The 19,597-nt window shown below is 43.8% G+C and overlaps 1 protein-coding gene across 1 annotated transcript in view; it reads right to left on the reverse strand.

Annotated features, from left to right (window-relative positions):
- Positions 1-19,597, reverse strand: part of LOC138955896 (sperm-associated antigen 17-like) — a gene marked incomplete at its 3' end in the record, with an annotated part of 106,398 nt that overhangs the window by 61,915 nt on the left and 24,886 nt on the right. The window contains 5 exon segments of the mRNA XM_070327404.1: positions 4,469-4,662; positions 6,427-6,468; positions 9,883-10,071; positions 17,823-18,032; positions 18,672-18,948. Coding sequence (XP_070183505.1) covers positions 4,469-4,662; positions 6,427-6,468; positions 9,883-10,071; positions 17,823-18,032; positions 18,672-18,948 — 912 coding nt within the window.

Here is a 19,597-nt window from a genome sequence, read left to right on the forward strand (position 1 = left end):
GAACACAGAAACTCTGAACCAAATCCAGAGTTGAGGCGGAAGCCCCTAAGTATCTCAAGGATACCCTTACAGCAGACATTCATGTAATTCCAATGTGAGAAAGCAAAGATACCTTCTTGCCAGCCTTAAGAGGTCTGGAAACCAAGATTGCAAAGACCCGTACTGTGCGACCAACAGGTCGCCCAAACTATCTATAAAAGAGCCCTGTGAAAGCGAGGGTATGGAGCCAAAACCCAAAGTGGTTAACAGCCAGCATGAAGCTTTTCGTTTGGAAACGAAAAACGGCCAAGGCCTGCCTTGCGCTATCCTTTTACCGTGAGATTCTCTTAGTCAGAGAACCCGCGTGCATAGAAGCGGGCTTAAAAAGAGAACTTTCAAACAAGAAAGAGATTAACCTCTCGCCAACAGAATAATACTTAAAGGGCAGAGGCTTACTCTCAGGTAAAAACGGCAAAGTTACATCCTTTGTATTTGAGTCCTGTCGGACCACAAAGATAACCTGTTAGAACGTAACCGCCCAAGCGAGAGACTAAAAGCAGGTTTTGTTCAAAAGAGCCAACCATAAAGAAATGATGCCTCAATCTACCAGAGCTAGGAGATCTTGATCTAACAGACAGTTTCTCCTTGCTATCGCCATCCAGATGGATGTTTACCAAACCCGAGGGCGGTTCCATAGAACGAAAAACAAGAGAACCTAAGTTCTTAAGCTTGGAGTTTACCGAAGCCTACAGAAAGCGCTCCGCGAGTGACACGCTACTTGAGCGTAAGAAACAAGCTAAAGCACCGGCACCACAGGTAAAAAGTCGAGCGTTGCCCACAAAGGTAGTGGTGACAAAGAAGACTCGCTTGTGAAAACTTCCGTAAGAACAAGACGACCCCGCCAGAGGATCTAAGAACTTAACACTCAAAAATTCTCCTCAGAAAGCTCAAACCAACTACAAAATGGCGCGAACCGCGACACAGCTGAAGTATGAGCCTATCCATTTCCTCCTCTTGTTCAATAGCATCATAACGAACATCGAAATGATGAGAACCAGTCCCCAATCCCGATAAGGCAAAACTTGCCAACAATCGGAAAAGTTTTGAAAAGTTTCAAACGCCATAACACCATGACCAGATCTCCATCCACCTGACTCATGCCAGCTGGAATACTGGAAGAGAAAGTGAATACAGCCTGTAAAAAAGGCAAAGGAACCGCAGAAACGGAACCGGAAGCCAAAGGCTGAAAAGTGCCGACTACCAACACCACAGTGTTAACAGTAGAAGGATATCCCATCCTGTACCCAGAAGTCACAGCCGCAAAAGCGAAAGCGCAACAGGCCGTGGATTAGTAAACATCAGGACCAACCGGTTGCATAGAAACACACCGGACGATCCCGTTGTACCTCGAACCATTTCAGCTGCGAGCGCCACTGCACTTGCTAACTTGAAAAGGAACCTAAATTCAGTGCTTTTCAGAAAAACAGGAGCACCTTAATCTGAACAGCCGTCATGCACATCCGTGCAATCCGGAAGCTGACTCCATGCTAGACTTAAATCTCCAACAAAGAATCAGCCCTACTGCTCACTTCCTGCCCCCCCTGGAGGAAGCGGAAGTCAAACTTACAGATAATTGCCAACTTCAGGGCAATGAACGACAATTCCCGGCCACGGCAGTGAACTCCCGTTCCTCCGCTCCGGAAGTCGTCGAACGCAGATAGAGGTGGAGGAAGTTATAAAATGCTCTCAGCCACCCCTTCCTGTCAAAACACAAATGCCGTTTTCCAGCGCCCACGTCACTGCGCTGGACAACTTGAACGGCAAGTTAAGCTGGGTGCCATCCACAACCGTGGACGCACCCTCATAAGCCTCTCCTTCCTGCTCGGTATCAAAGGTAGGAAAGTGACCCCCAGAGAGACTCGCATGGTCAACCCAAGAATCACCCAGCCCAACAACTTCCTGCCCCCAGGGCGGGAGCTTACGTTGCCCAGGGCTCTTAGCCGCTGCTGAACGTGCGCCAGAAAGCGGAAGAACAGACATGGTTTCAGAACTTTCACCGCACAAAGCGTGCTACCTCCTGCGAACGTACACCACTTTCACCGGAGCACCCGGCTACACGCGGCCATTTGCCAACTCCAGGGCAATGGACAACGATTCCCGGAAGCTGAAGTGAACATCCTGTTCCTCCGAACTTCCGGAAGTCATCAAACCGGATAGAGGTGGAGGAAGCTTTGCTCTCAACCACCCCCTCCAGTAAAAACTTAAATGCCGTTTTCCGCCGCCCACGTCACTGCGCTGGACAACTTGAACGGCAAGTTAAGCTGGGTGTCGTCCATCCCCGTGGACGCACCCTCATATGGAAGTATCCTCGTTATCCTTTCCTTCATGCTCGCAATCGCAATCGGGAAGGTGACCCCCGCCTTTCGCGGTCCACCAACTTCCACAATACTTAAATGCCGTTTTCCGTCGCCCACGTCACTGCGCTGGACAACCTGAACGGCAAGTTAAGCTGGGTGTCGTCCATCCCCGTGGACGCACCCTCATAAGAAGGTATCCTCGTTATCCTTTCCTTCATGCTCGCAATCGCAATCAGGAAGGTGACCCCCGCCTTTCGTGGTCCACCAACCTCCGCAAAACTTAAATGCCGTTTTCCGCCGCCCACGTCACTGCGCTGGACAACTTGAACGGCAAGTTAAGCTGGGTGTCGTCCATCCCCGTGGACGCACCCTCAAATGGAAGTATCCTCGTTATCCTTTCCTTCATGCTCGCAATCGCAATCAGGAAGGTGACCCCCGCCTTTCGCGGTCCACCAACTTCCACAATACCTAAATGCCGTTTTCCGCTGCCCACGTCACTGCGCTGGACAACATGAACGGCAAGTAAGCTGGATGTCGTCCACCACCGTGGACGCACCCCTTCCTGCCCCCTGGGCGGAAACAGAAGCCTTTCAACCAGGCCACTGTCTACTGACGTGGCGGGAAGCATAGGAACTTCTGTTCGCTTGTCAGGGCCCCTAGCACCCACTGACCAACCGACTAAGCGGCTAATGTCAGCAGATGGGTTGGAACTTTCGCCTGGGCTTTCACCAGAGGCTACTTTCTCAAGACAACGCTCTACACTTTCGCTGGAGAACCCAGCTACTCGTGTAGTCCACATACCTTGTGAGGAAGACGGAACACCAAAAGGTGAACCAACAGACGCCGGAAACCGTGAGCTCCCCTCCTGAGAGGCATGCACATCTGCCCTCGTAAAGGTCACAGCAGGGGACGAACGACCACTGTCCAGGGACGAACAAACAGCAACCCCGGCCGGGACAGCACGTAGTTCTGCCTATGTTGACGAAGTTTCGGCCGCCAAAGCAGAAACCTGTGAACTTAAAGTCAAAAGCAAAGAGGCCACGTCTACAGACGCAAGCCCAGTAACAACATGTTTAAAACCGAGCCCGGACTAATCCGTAGGCTTAGCCGGCAAAATGGGGGTTCCGGAATAGTCACCAGTGTAGTAGACAAAATGGAAGCTGACTTGTCTACCGGCTTAGCGGGTAAAACAATCAACACATCAAAAGATTTTTAGCAAGAGAATCTACAACAGAAACGGACCTAGACCGGATTGTTTAGACTTTCTAAAAGCTTTCTTAGGAGAAGAGGGCACAGCAGCTACCTATTAAGAAGCTGACCTCTTCTTAGCATTGTCAGCCATGACAGAAAAATCGACTCACGAAAAAAATTTCTGAAAAAATTTGTAAGTCCAAAATACGGCCAACAATGCTGCCAAAATCAAGCAAAATACAAGGAACGACCTCACCTCAACATAGTTGTGAAGTCCAGATGACAAGAAGAGACCAAGAGGAACGAAACAAAGTCAAAAAGACTAAGTAACAACGGCTGAAACAGCCCGAGCGTACATCAAATGCGACCAGTCTCACTGACGCTGAGTTTTAGAATGATGCATATGGCGGAGTATGCGCGCGCATACGGAAGGCAGCCTCGTTTCCGGGCTGGCCTAGACACCCTTACGGGTCTCGGTCACTCTTTTTTAGAGGCGTCTTCCTTGTTACCAAGGGGACGCGTACAGCAATACCAGCACTGAACCAGGGTTAATTGCTATATGTGAGTTGGGTAAGATATGTAATTTAATGAGAGTTATTCAGAACCTTTCTCCTGGCACCTGAGAGAATAACATTAGCATTGAAATAAACAGCCTCGTGCTTAAAAAAAGTCGAAGGTATAACTAAACATGTGTGAAAGGGCGAACTGTAAAGCAGTTCTAGCTTCCATGTAATTGTAAAGTTGTCTTTGTCGCTAATGATGCCAATCGATTTGGGTTTTTTGGTTTCATTTAACTATTCTTTAGACGTAATGCTGTGACCTGTGTGTCTGTTAAACACAGTCCATTTAAAACCTGCAGGTCCTAAAAGGCAGTTTAAGCAGCCTCCCAAGTAACACGCATATTGAATTCCCACTGGTTTCCTGTTATCTGCCCAACTGACCTGATGAAGGACATGGGGGTCGTAATGCTCGGCGAAGCACCACTGGTCCAGGACACGCTTCTGGGCCTCCACCACATCCATCATGCTGTCATCCAGGCTCCTCTCCCCTTCAATCTCCACCTCCGCTCCTTTCAGGATGGCGTTTGCCGCTTGTTCCTGGTCCAGCTTGTGATCCGATGGCACGTCAAAGTGCACTGTGGGAAGAGAAAATCAATGTTAAACTTTCAAAAAATAAGACTAATGAAAATCTGAAAAGAATGACCGTCGCAGAGTCCTGTGTGCATTTCAGTTCAGGAACAGTATGTGGCACCTGACTGTTTCAGACTTTTACGATCTCCAAAAATCTGAGATATTCAGGCCTTTTAAGAGAGGGAGTCGATAATGGAGATAAAATTAGTGACAAGTACTTGAAGAAAACGTCTGAAAAAATGAGGCGACATACTAAAGGGGGTCGTATCGGTGGGTCTGAAAACAGGTTTTCTAATGTATCACAGACACTAGTTCAGCATTTTCAACATTGTATTGTTCCCACACAGGTCCTCCAAGGACTTTGGGTATACTTTAAGTGTATAGTAATTTGTTGTATGATTAACAATCCAGTGAAGGAGTGTTGAGTCACTGATGTGCAAAATACTGCTACAGTGAGAAATCCCCTTTCAAGATCAGTCCAAAAAGCTGACAAAATCAGATCTTAAAATGGGGGTACTAAAACACGGTCTTAAAAGGGAGGAAGTCTTAAATTGGGGTCTTAAAAAGGAGGTTCCACACCACCAATCATGCAAACAGCATGTTTTCAGACACTCAGCTTGCAAGACCTGCAAGACACCCGAGGGTGGATAGTGTGTCCATTTTCCATTTTCATTTGTTTGTTTGTTTGTTTGCTTAACGCCCAGCCGACCACGAAGGGCCATATCAGGGCGGTGCTGCTTTGACATTTAACGTGCGCCACACACAAGACAGAAGTCGCAGCACAGGCTTCATGTCTCACCCAGTCACATTATTCTGACACCGGACCAACCAGTCCTAGCACTAACCCCATAATGCCATACGCCAGGCGGAGCAGCCACTAGATTGCCAATTTTAAGGTCTTAGGTATGACCCAGCCGGGGTTCGAACCCACGACCTCCCGATCATGGGGCGGACGCCTTACCACTAGGCCAACCGTGCCGGTTTCCATTTTCATATTTTTTTCCATTTTCATTACTTTTTTATCCCATTGCTGGGAAATTCGGGTCCCTCCCTCCCAGTGGAAAGCTAGCAGCAACGGAGTCGAGCTACCCAGGTGTCTGTGTGTTTAGGTGTATTCAGCCACCTGCACTTATGGCAGAATGACTGAGGTCTTTTATGTGCCATTGTGGTGACACAGGGGTGGGACATGGCTTCCGTCTCTGGGTCTGCACATAAAGTTGACTGGTGTCCGTCCCGGCCCGAATTAGAACCAGCGACCTTCCGATCACAAGTCCAGTGCTCTACCAACTGAGCTACTGGGCCCCCATGATCTCTAATGCAAGTAGACCAGAAAATGATCTTAACTGACTGAAAACTATGATACATCCATCACAAGGGTCATTTTGGAAAAATATTGCCACTGACTGCACACTGTGGACTAGCTTCTTCTCACCAATACAAATTAAATTCATCCAAAGGTACGTGACAACTTTTTCAAGATAAAAAGTCATGCATGGAACAAAATAATTCATCAGAACTAAAAGCAAATGCACAGGACGAGAACCTGTTTTATTTTTTCAAATTTTTTCAACTCAAGAATAACAATCAAGACCTTAACTAAGTCAACAAGAAAATAAAAGAAAGAATTGACTTAATGATTCTCATGCTGAAGACCAAAATGAATGCAAATTGGATAACAAAAAAAGGAGAAAAAAAAGCAGCAAAAAAGAGGGAAAAGAGAAACAAATAAACAGTTCACACATGCACAAATAGGCAAAGAAAATGATTACCAGTTGAAGGCCTAGTGGAGCCTAGTGCATTCTTCAGCTCATCTATACAGACAAACATATAGCCACAATTCAGAGAATCTGTTGTAAGTATATTAACCTTCCAGTAAACTAAGTTTCCCCATTCTCACAGACAGAGAGATAGAAAAGAACATGTGTCTGTACATGTGACAGCATTGGATAAAACCCAGTACAGTTGAACATATAACGACAACCCAAGGGACTAACTAAAAGTGGTCCTTAACCTGTTCGCTGTCAGGATATATTTGCATATGTGAGACGATGACTGTCCATGACATGGTTGCGCGCTTGTTGGATTGTTTTGCGCATTGTTGCGCACTAATAAGATGTGTGCAATGTATGATCACGTGATCACGTGAGACCGCGAGACTTGTGAAAGATCTCGGCAGTCGAGCGGGAACCTTTGCGAAGTAAAGAACAAGAAATGATTTCGCTTGCTCGACTCACTTTGATTGCGTTTGACTGAGAAGCATTCACCAACCAACAACCACCAGAACAAATAGAACAACAACACCACACATACAAAGCATTACCTGTGTTTACCTGAGTTGACAACTAAGTTAGCCCTTGATGTATACATGAATACACCACAACACATTGTTTGGTTGTTGTTCTTCTTCTGTTGTTTATTGATCCATTAATTACCATTAAAGCAAGTTATACAGGACGTCAGGTGACATCCCACATGTGCAGCAAGATGGTTAAAGACAGGTGGTCAAAATGTACACTACATTGGGGTGTGCACGTTAAAGATCCCACGATTGACAAAAGGGTCTTTCCTGGCAAAACTGTATAGGCATAGATAAAAATGTCCACCAAAATACCCGTGTGACTTGGAATAATAGGCCGTGAAAAGTAGGATATGCGCCGAAATGGCTGCGATCTGCTGGCCGATGTGAATGCGTGATGTATTGTGTAATATAAAAAAAAACAATTTCACACGGCATAAATAAATCCCTGCGCCTTGAATATGTGCGCGATATAAATTGCATAAAATAAAAAAATAAAAAATAAAAATAAATCCCTGCGCTTAGAACTGTACCCACGGAATACGCGCGATATAAGCCTCATATTGATTGATTGATTGAAAATGGCAAGGTGAATTACATAGGCAAACAAACTCGTCATGATTTCTTTGGGGTGGTCATAAAGGGCATATGGTCGTTGTCAAGAGTTGGTCGCCAGGGCAGGTTCAATTGTATAAGTCAAACATCACACTTTCAAGGTACGCACTGTGTAAACGGTCAGCAGGTGAAAACTGCATGGCTGAGTATCAAACTTGAGCTCCGCTGGGCTTCAAATTTTGAATGTGGTCAGGTGTCATTTTTATCCCTGGATTTTCACATGAAAGATCAATGAATAATTCTGTCTTTGGAAATCCATCTTTGATTTTGTGAGTGCACTGTATCAGATGACAAGAGGACCAGATGACCTAATATATTCTTGCTCTTTGAAAACAATTTTGACTAAATGTTTTAACATAGAAAGGGAATCGAGATGAGGGTTGTGGTGTATGTGTGTGTGTGTGTACAGCGTATTCAGAGAAAACTACCGGACCGATCTTCATGAAACTTTACATGAAAGTTCCTGAGTATGATATCCCACATGTTTTTTCATTTTGTTGATAAATGTCTTTGATGATGTCATATCCGGCTTTTTGTAAAAGTTCAGGCGGCACTGTCACTCTCTCATTTTTCAACCAAATTGGTGTTGAAAATTTGGTCAAGTAATCTTCGACGAAGCCCGTACTTTGGTATTGCATTTCAGCTTGGAGGCTTAAAAATTAATTAATGAGTTTGCGCATTAAAGTTTTCATTAAAATCGATTTTTTGCAAACTGATTTCAAATTGATTGCATCGTATTCTTCATCAAATTCTGAATCTAAAAATATAACACATATGTCATGCTTACTCTTAAGATGTGATCACAATTAACGAAAATAGGTTAACAAGTACTACGATTAAAATTTAAGAAGTCGATCCAAAAATCATTTCCTGATTCATAAAACATATAGATATAATATGTTTGTATTAAAAACAAGCTCAGAAACTAAAAAAAATACAAAAAAGTGTGCTTTCCTGCTTGGCACAATACCCTACTATGCTATACTGGCTCATCAATTTCACTTCGTTTTGCACGTGGAAAGTGAGCGATTATCTTGCCGCGGGGGTTGACGAAGCTGTATTGTCTGGTTGAAAAAAAATGCGTTCAGTTTCATTGCGTGAGTTCTTCTTCTTCTTCTTTGTTCATGGGCTTAGACGTTCACTCGTGTTTTTAGCACGAGTGGATTTTTACGTGTATGACTGTTTTTACCCCGCCATTTAGGCAGCATACGCCAATTTCGAGGGAGGCATGTTGGGTATTTTCGTGTTCAGGGCCGGACTACCGGGGGGGTTATGGGGGTTGCGCAACCCCCCCCCCCCCCCCCCCTAGCCTAAACATGTACCTTACTTATTTAATTTTTTTTTTATTATTGCTTATTTTATGCCGTCAAGTTTCATGCAAGGAGCGACCATTTTCCTATCTCAGAATATGACCTACCCGTCAGCTTCAGGGGGCTTCGCCCCCTGACCCCCACAACGAGGGGGGTGGGTGGGTTCTAGGGTTTCCGGACCTCCCCCCCCCCCCAGTCAAAAAATAAAAATATTGAATGAGGTATGCATTTCTTTATTTTACATTGAGTTTCAATTTTTGGGGTATTAATCAGTGACAAAATCTGCTGCCTGAAACTGGTAATAATCATCCTCAGAATGCACCAGATTGCACCATTTTGCATCCTTTTTTTCAAAATTTTCCGGGGGGGCATGCCCCCGGACCCCCCTAGCAAGCTAGGCGCTTTGCGCCGTCGGCTCGGCGCTTCGCGCCTTCACACCCATATCTTCACAATATACTTTTGAAAAAAACCAGTCATAAAATGAACTGATCCGCCCCTGCCGCCAGGGGGGACATCCCCCTGGCCCACCACTGGCAACCCCCCCCCTCCTCTTCGCCTAGTCCGGCCCTGGTGTTTCTATAACCCACCAAACTCTGACATGGATTGCAGGATCTTTTCCGTGCGCACTTGGTCTTGTGCTTGCGTGTACACACGAAGGGGGTTAAGTCACTAGCAGGTCTGCACATAAGTTGACCTAGGAGATCGGAAAAATCTCCACTCTTAACCCACCAGGCGGCAGCGACCGGAATTCGAACTCCCAAACTCCCGATTAGGAGGCCGACGTCTTACCACCACGCCACTGCGCCCGTCTATTGCGTGAGTTGGAAACAGTGACAAATGTTGTAATGTCACCTTACGCGACTTGTTGTGTTTGGAAACAACACTTTCATCCACTTCTCTCACCTCATGTACCAATGTGCTGTAAAACTTGTAGCAGAAATAGACCCTGGGTTAGACAAACATGAGCTCTTCAATCATTCTAATGCAAATTACATTAGACTCACCACATGAGTTACTGCGCGACCTTGACCTCATTGGAGATGCCGACGTCGATCGTGACCTGAGGATTCCTTTCTTGCTGTCATGGCTGGACGATCGGCTCATAGGACGACCAGTGTGCTCTCCGTTTCCCACCGTACGATCTGAGTCCAAGGCCTGGGATGAGACGTCATCGGGTCCTGGCGTTCTTGCTCCTGAATTTGCAAAACAACATTTAGAGATTTTTTTAAGTGGTTATGCATGACTGAATCATGGGTGAAAGCTATGAAAATCAAATTGACTGAAAATTTTTTGAGGCAGGGGTCCAGGGGCCGCCCAGGCCCTGGCGGGGTACGGGGCAGGGCCCCGTTAGGGGGTCCAGGGGGGCAACGCCCCCCGGCCGAAAACGAATTTTTGCATTATACATTGTGATTTTGTGGCCTTTCCTGGCAAAAAAGTACACTTTTTGTCACTATCATGCAGGTCAAAAAAATACCTTCAGATTCTAATGATATGGTAAAAAGGGTAAACAAAATCAAAACAATTCACAGAAGTAATCATTTTTCTTTTGTATCTTTTCACACTTGCATCTTCCAACACGACACAATTGATAACAATTAACATTGACAACAGCCAATTACTAAATGAAATAGAAACTGAACAACTGAACAACTGAAATAAAAGTTCAAAATATTTAATTATAAGAAGCAAACATTGCCAGACAGGCATTGAAATAAATGATGAAACAGAATGTCACACATGCAAACAGCATGATGTAGCACTGCACAAAATAGCAACTAAGCAGTAGCATCTCTTATAGTGCAAAGTTCTCAAGGAAAAGCACTTGAGTTTCAAGCACCAAACTTATCACACACAGTTTTAGTTTCATGAACTCCAACCAGTCCCATCGCCTTTGTTGGCTAGACCAGCATCAATAAGATCTGTCCATGCGTTTTCCGCAGAAATCATGTCACCACTTCGAAATGCCTGCCAAAACGCGAGAACTTTTTTTTTTTATCGTGATGCAGAGCGAATCCGAAAGCGAAGAAACCTCACCTACGGGGTTTACCGCATAGCAGTTCGAAAACGCGTTCCGCTTAAAAAAAAAAAAAAAATTTTTTTTTTTTTTTTTTTTAATAAAAATTGCGGATTGACGGAATTTCCGTCAGACTTATTTTCAGATTGACGGATTTCAGTCAATTGACGGGCTACTTTCACCCATGCCTGAATCTTCTTCAGTTACTTTGCTGCTCTGCTTCTGAAAAAAACCCAGTGCAATATTTTAAATCACAAATCCTGTCTTCTTTAAACAAAAAATTATGATTTTTCTTTTGAAAAAAAATGCAATGTTTAGAATTGTGCACAATACTACATTTGGCAAAAAAAGATTTGAATCACTGACTTCATTACTACACAGTAATGCCTTTCCTAATTTGTTTAGCATATGTCCCAGTTGTTGGCCTTAGTACAAAGTTGATATGCTTTGACCAACAAAAATCACAACCGTAATACTTAAATTTCATTTCAATGACATTTCAACCATTTCTGAGCGCACTATAAACTTTTGATGCTGAATGTTGAAGTAATTTTTACCTTAAAAGATGAAAAAAATTGTCAACATGGCTATATTGTGACAAAATTAAATTACCGTCATGAACAGAATCTTAGAATGGCAGGAATGAAGGAAACACACTAGGGGAACAACAATAGAATGAAACAATTAAATGTTAAAATCACTGACAAGAAGAAAAAGCCATTTGAATTTTCAAAGCAGAAAAGCCTTCATTTAGACAGCTTCTTAATTCATTGAGATCATATTTGACAAATCAAACAATTAGGACAGGTCTAAAAGTTATATTCATACTGATGTAAAAAAAAATGATCACAAAGAATTTTCAGATTCTTGGTCATTGAGTCATTTGCCCTTCCAGGCAGTCCTTGACATTTGTGATTCACAAACTGCATTGTGCAAATCAGTGGAAATTGTTAAATCAACATATTTACACACAAACTAAGCCATCTATATGATCTACACAAGAACTAACGGATCAGTCTGACTGAATTACTACAGTTATGTCCAGTTCAGTCTAAAATCTAGATACTACACGGCTGCATCCTAGCTCACACAGAGTTTCTCACAGTGCCTGCCAACGCTGAGCGCGCCAGTGCAGAGAGCTTTTCCCGCAGAGCCAGTTGCCTCCATAAATAACACAGCTGTGGACAGCGATAAGTCCCTGGCGGATACGCTCCCGCTCAAAACCCATAAAGAATGATAAGTTTTGTGTTTCATTATTTGTGCTCGGCGCGTTCATCACATCGTAGTAAAATACACATAACTAGAAAGTACACACTCTGGCCTACATGCACATATGCATTTTAATAGCATTGACTGTATATGTGTTTGTCAAGATGCATGTGAATAAAGGTACGCACCGAACCAAGCATTGCGTTTTTCATTGTTTATGAAAATTCGGTCAAGTTCCATCACTCCTCGACAGCGCATCGCAGTACGTACATCAAGGAAATAACACACACTTTAAGTTCAACATGCCTAGAACAAGTTCAGCTTACCACATTGCTCAAGCGGTGAAGGGGGTGACAGCAGGAGGGTGGGGAATGCAGCCAGTAAAGCTGACGCGTCGCGGCTTGTACTCCATTGAAACTACACCGTTTTGGCTGCGCGCGCTGTCCGTGCGGGCAGTAAACAGCGCAGGGAGAAAGACACAACACAGTTCGGACAGGCCTACACAGTATGTCACTAGAATGAGTAATCTTGCTGCTGATACTCCACCTCACCTATTTTGTCACTGACACAAGCGCGATCAGTATGATTTGCTGGCTACAAAATAGTTGTTGTCAAAACACAGATATAAAGTGAATCAATCACTGTTTGGGTAGATACCGATACACCTCACACTTAGACGTGGCCGCGTAAGTGTTAAACATACTGTTGTTATGGAGCATAAATTGTTTCAAAAACACAGAAAGTTTGCAGTCACATTTCAAGTATCCGAGGCAAAGCATTGAATTCTTGCATCGGTTTTGCGATAACATAATACATTATAATTATCCGAGGCAGTTACACACACAGTTTGTGTTAGTGTCACCAAACACGCACACCCGTATGAGCGCATGTACGAGTCGAACTTCTGGTGAATGTCACGTTTTGTTTTGCTATGAATCAAGCGTTTCAATAATTTAACAGTTCTTGATGGCTTCAGTTCTTTCTTTAATCTTTTACACTTGTTTTAGTTTTCTTTTTTTGTGAAGCACGGGCAGGACAGAGTGAAGGACCGGTGAAACTAGAGTCATGTTCAATCCATGAACCTGCTTGATAACACGTGTGTGATTGCAACATTTCATTGAGGCAGAATGCGGCTTCATCCCTTTTAATAGATCTTCTGCCACACACTCTACAAAGAGAATGTAGTATCTGTTCATGTAACTGTTCTGTATGCACTTGGTCCGCTTTATTTGCCATTACACGGGTGGTTACTCACTTCACTAAACCGCGTAACATTTCACTACACGCTGATATAGTAGTCTTCATGAGACACATAGAGAATGAGAAAATAAATAAAACATACGCAATCAAAATCATGTGTGCCACCCGAGATACTGACACTAGCATCGGATTAACACTGCTGGCTTAGCGGAGGTCAAATCAAACACCAAGTCACTTTTGAGTCAATAAGAAACACTATGAAGCACATCACATATTCTGGTTTTACTTTTATTCAGAATACATGCCCAGTGAACAACGTCCACGATTGAAGTGATATCGTTAGCGGGATGCGCCGCTTTTTACTTAAAAACAATTTACATTCCAGAGATAAACTCTGGCCCCTGCAGAGACAAGCGAGCTGCCGAGATTATAAACATGATTAGCCGAGGTGCGCGGCGCCAAGCTGACCCTTTATCGCACCTCCCCATCAACACCCTTTCACCGCTTGGAAAAATAATTAGGCTGTGCTTGTTCTACACATGCTATGCTTTGCGTGGGTGTACACATTTTAATTGTGTTTTGTGCGATGCAATGTCCACGGACGATGGAAGTTGATGATATTTTCAGAAAACGAAGACAACACAACACGGTCGCAAACATTTACCTTTATTCAAATGCAAGCTTACGCACACAACCATGGTCAATTCTTATAAATTTTATATGAGCGTGTAGGGCAAAGGGTGTACTTTAAAATTATGAATGTTTTAGTACTGATTAATAAACGCATAGAGCAACACAAGTGAAAAACAAAGCCAATCAGTTTATTCACAAAGACAGCGGGAGATTGCCTGTAGCATTAACGCAGCGTGACTCATCACAGTGCGTGCCTCCAGCCGCGTAAAGACTGGCACACAGCGCAGCATACAGACACGGCTCGGCTGGAAACTAACTGTTCACCCCCACCGTTGCGGGAAACAGCCATGACTACAAACACACTTCAAAAACAAACAACACAAAACAAAATAAAAATACAAAACGAATAAAACAAACAATTCTAAGCCATTATGTTCATCCGCACTAAGCTAATGCTGCTAAGTTAATAGCTACATAAGATGACATACTACATTTATGCGGTAAACATTTCTCAACATCAATTTATCCCATCATGTTTATCCTCTCATTCTCCATGAGAACTAATCACACATTCAAGCGCACAACCACAAATTTCTTCTTCTTCAGCGTTCCAGAATTTTCTGGTTACGTGTGAGCTCGTTTGCCCATTTGGGTTCCCCACACTATACTCTGAGGGCATAGTCAGCTTCACTCCGCTTTCGTTGAGTAGGCATGCTGGGTATTTTTGTGTTTCCATAATTAACCCACCGAACTCCGACATGGATTACAGGATCTTTTCTGTGCGCACTTGGTCTTGTGCTTCCGTGTACACACGAAGGGGGTTAAGTCACAAGCAGGTCTGCACATAAGTTGACCTGGGAGATCGGAAAAATCTCCACTCTTAACCCACCAGGCGGCAGCGACCGGGATTCGAACTCACGACCTCCCGATTAGGAGGCCGACGTCTTACCACCACGCCACTGCGCCCGTCTACAACCACAAATAAAACATAAAATCAAAACAAACAAAAACAGCAAGCTTCAGCTAATAGTACAGCACACAGTCCCTTTTGCCACAAACATCCCAGCAACTTGGGCTAGGGTTGAGATTCTGTGAAAATAAATACAGAGCTAGCCGTTCCAGGGTTCGCACAGCATTTTGCCTCTAAAATTAAAAAAAAAATCTGAAGACCTTTAACTCTTTTCTGACGGGCTACGACTATAGTCGTAACAGCTAAACAGTCTCTACTGCCGGGCTACGAATATAAACGTAACAGCAAAACTCCGTACAAATCCACATCTCAGTCCATGTTTTCAGTGCATAAAAGTGTTTCAGTGGTTACTTCCCTTGACCACTTCCTGTGTTTTCCCGATCACGTTTAATTTGGAGCATTATCTGCCGAAAATGAATCGAAATCGAAGATTTTCTTTACAAGAGGTTGTGAGAGAGCTCCAACTTGACTCTGATAGTGACATTGAAGACGACGATGATATTGAAGAAGCAGAAATAGACGATTCAGAGGAATTAGTGCACGGTGTTAGAGTTACGATGGACGACTCGAATGAACCACAGCCCAGCACAAGTGATGAACGGTTAGTTATTTGCTTTTATTTGAAGTTATCCATTTTTTGGCTGTTTCTAAAAGGCAGTCTCAGGCAGGCATGATTGCTAGATAAAGGCTGTGTCAGTCAGAAAAGGGTTAAGGACCCTCATAACAGTATTCATGGACAGTACATGTATCAGCCAAGTGTCAAAACAAGATAAAATTAACAAAGACAAACTTAAGTGTCTGTTATTGTAACTGAGCAATGCCCCTTATAATTATCTACTCTCTGTTTGCATGAGGTGCGTTCAGGTTTCTTTAAGTGATTGTTGAGTTTTATATTCTCAAACTTTCAATAGCTGCTGTTTCACAAAGTAGGCATGTACCTGTTGCATTCAAACAAAAAGCACTACAAATTGCTTTGAAAGATGATAAATTTTAGTCACACAGCATATTTTACTTACTTTTACCAACCCAGATCAGTTTTTACAAATGTATGAAAATTTTAAATGCCGAAGTAATATATTACAAGTTTAGTTTTAAAAACCGTGCGAACCCTGGCAAAACAAAATGGAGGAATCAACGCACACGTCTTGCACTGACTACTAGGGCACACTTCACCCACTGCTTCCTCGCCGTTTCGACCCCCTTGCCACGGAGGGTCGGCCTTTGTTGGAAAGCTTAGACGCTGCCTTTTCTACATTGTTCTTGACACGCCGAGATGGCCTGTAGGTGGCATGGTCAGTCCCGAGGGGTGGAGAAGGGGTCGAGAGTCGAGAAAACTCGAGTTCACTGTCTGTGAGTACTTTTGGAATTTATTTTCTTGCTTCATTTTGTTAACATCACATGTAGGACTCGTCTTCATGAATACGCACACACAAAGTAAACAAGCAAGGTAAAAATAATATTAAATATAACATTTTATAAGTAAATTTTCATTTGATTAATATACTTACCCCAATCACATATAGCATTAGACACAGTCTGAGATGCTAGGTACTGAAAACGCTTACCCGTCTAACACTTTAAAAGGGAAGCACCCCATCACCAAAAAAGGCTTAAAATAGCCCTGGTAATGAGCCGGTACCCCGGGAGTTACCTCCCATATGGTGGATACTACGTCACTTCCTTTAACAACACATGGCAAATCATACGGCTTTAAAGAAACTAAAAAACCATAAGCGGGGCAGGCGGGAGGGTCTACACTATGTGATTGGGTTAAGTATATTAATCAAATGAAAATTTACTTATAAAATTTTATATTAAATTACATATTCTTACTCCCAATCACATATAGCAGATAACATCAACAAGGCGGTGGGAAAGAAAAATCTAACTCACTCTAAAACCTTGCCAGAAATTGGCCCGTTGCCAAAAAGGCAGGAAGGGCCCAGTGGGAAAGAAAAAATCTAACTCACAAAATAACACCCTTGCCAGGAACTGGCCCGCTGCCAACAAGTCAGGAAGGGACCAGGGAAATTCCTGATTGACAGCCAGGATGTCTCTAGACAAAACTTGCTAAAGACAACTTCAGAGAGCCAGAAAGCTGTGCCCAGCCAAAGAAAACGGCACAGGAAGAAAGAAGAGCCCTGGATTAAAAGAACCCGAGCTGAGAGGAGGGGAAAGACAATCTGAACCCCCCCCCCTTTCTATTGGAAGGCAATGCCAAAGCCCGACAAGAACTGAGAGATATAGGTCAGCTCCAGAGAACGTTTGCAAACAACAAACAAAAACAAGAACGAGCTCACCAACTGGAGCCTGCATGGGAGAAAGACAGGTAAAAGGTGGCCGGCAGGTGAAAAGCTCACACAAGGCAGCCACTGGAGCGAAAAATTCAGAACACCCTCTCTCTAGGACGCTGAAAAGTCGTATGATTTGCCATGTGTTGTTAGAGGAAGTGACGTAGTATCCACCATATGGGAGGTAACTCCCGGGGTACCGGCTCATTACCAGGGCTATTTTAAGCCTTTTTTGGTGATGGGGTGCTTCCCTTTTAAAGTGTTAGACGGGTAAGTGTTTTCAGTACCTAGCATCTCAGACTGTGTCAAATGCAATATGTGATTGGGAGTAAGAATATGTAATTTAATGCAATTTGCAGTACTCAACAGAAAGCTGTGCAGTTAACATCAAAAAAGCATCATGCAAACACAACAAAAATGGCAATCAAAAATGCATTGAAACAAAGTAGATTAGTAAGTTGCATACATGCAAAGAACAAACAAAAAAATAAAAATCAGAGCAACAATGTTGACTGCAATTGGCGCAAATCAAATGACAGGAATGTTTTAAAAGCCTGCAACATCAAAACAAAACAAAAAAGATGCTATGCAAGTTAAAAAACCAAAAAGTCTCATTCCAAAACTAACCCGAGCGCTCCTCCGAGGGGGTTTCAAGATCCACCTTGGAAACCTTCTCCTCATGAGGAATCATACCCTTGAAGAAAGGGTAGGGGTCATCCCAGGGGATGCTGGAATGCATCAGACCCTCGGCCTCTCTGGTCAAGATGAATCCATTGGGGTCAGTGACTGCCAGGTCCATAGACTCAAAGACAAACTGCTTGAAGGCACGGTCAATCTCTGAAAACAAGAACTGCAATGTATACAAAGAAGGAGAAAGAAGAGAAGCGAAGATTAGCACAATTACACACAAGAATAAATGGTACTGTATCATTCACCTAACTTGATGTAAGCCTTGTTCTGGCCAGTCTAAAAATCTAATGTACTTATGAACAAATTGCCCAAAATTGCTTATAATCAGTTTAAATCTGATAGCGTTAAAAAAAAAGACGGCAATTTTCTCACCTGAGGGTGATAGGCCATTCGTCAAAAAAACAGCATTCATTCTCACCTGAGGGTGATAGGTCATTCGTGGAAAGGACAGCAATCATTCTCACCTGAGGGTGATACTCCATTCGTCAAAAAGACAGCATTTATTCTCACCTGAGGGTGATAGGCCATTCGTCAAAAAAACAGCATTCATTCTCACCTGAGGGTGATAGGCCCTTCGTGGAAAAGACAGCAATTATTCTCACCTGAGGGTGATAGGCCCTTTGTGGAAAAGACAGCAATCATTCTCACCTGAGGGTGATAGGCCCTTCGTGGAAAAGACAGCAATCATTCTCACCTGAGGGTGATAGGCCCTTCGTGGAAAAGACAGCAATCATTCTAACCTGAGGGTGATAGGCCTTTCGTGGAAAAGACAGCAACCATTCTAACCTGAGGGTGATAGGCCATTCGTGGCACAGAAATGAATCAGCTCTTGCAGTCTGGCAGCGCGAGCACGAGCGACGGCAGAAGTCGGACAAGAGGTGATGCACTTCTTGGCGATCGGCATCAGCTTCATCATTTCACGCTCCACCTGTTCCGGGTTGAGGTTGTAGGTGCGTTCCAAGTGATGGGTGCGAACGCTGATGTCATCATGAAGATTCATGAGGAGTGGAGGCTTGGGTTCCTCTGGAGGACGCTGGGGGAGGTCCAAAATTTCTGACAAGGACTGGAGAAATAGAAGGGGAAAAATATCATTCTGCTTGCAGGAATATTCAAAACGCCATCGTTAGTAATAACAATAATAAATAATAATGCACACTGTTTTTAAAGGATTTAACCCTGCTCAAAGCGCTGTGGAAACCCCCTTATACGACCTTCAAAAATCAGAGAAAATCAGGTCGTAAAAGAGAGGGAGTCGTAAAATGGAGGTACATTTACAGAGGCTATGAACAGAACTTCTAAGAAATGATTTTGTTTGTTTGTTTGTTTGCTTAACGCCCAGCCGACCACAAAGGGCCATATCAGGGTGGTGCTGCTTTGACATTAAACGTGCGCCACACACAAGACAGAAGTCGCAGCACAGGCTTCATGTCTCACCCAGTCACATTATTCTGACACCGGACCAACCAGTCCTAGCACTAACCCCATAATGCCAGACGCCAGGCGGAGCAGCCACTAGATTGCCAATTTTAAAGTCTTAGGTTTGACCCGGCCGGGGTTCGAACCCACGACCTCCCGATCACGGGGCGGACGCCTTACCACTAGGCCAACCGTGCCGGTCTGAGAAAGGAAGGTCCTAAAAAGGAGGAAGTCTTACAAGGGGGGTGCCACTGTAACATTCAAAGATAGGGCTGAAGAAACAAGAGGGCACAATG

Source organism: Littorina saxatilis, unplaced genomic scaffold (genome assembly GCF_037325665.1).
Source record: "Littorina saxatilis isolate snail1 unplaced genomic scaffold, US_GU_Lsax_2.0 scaffold_395, whole genome shotgun sequence".
NCBI lineage: Eukaryota > Metazoa > Mollusca > Gastropoda > Littorinimorpha > Littorinidae > Littorina > Littorina saxatilis.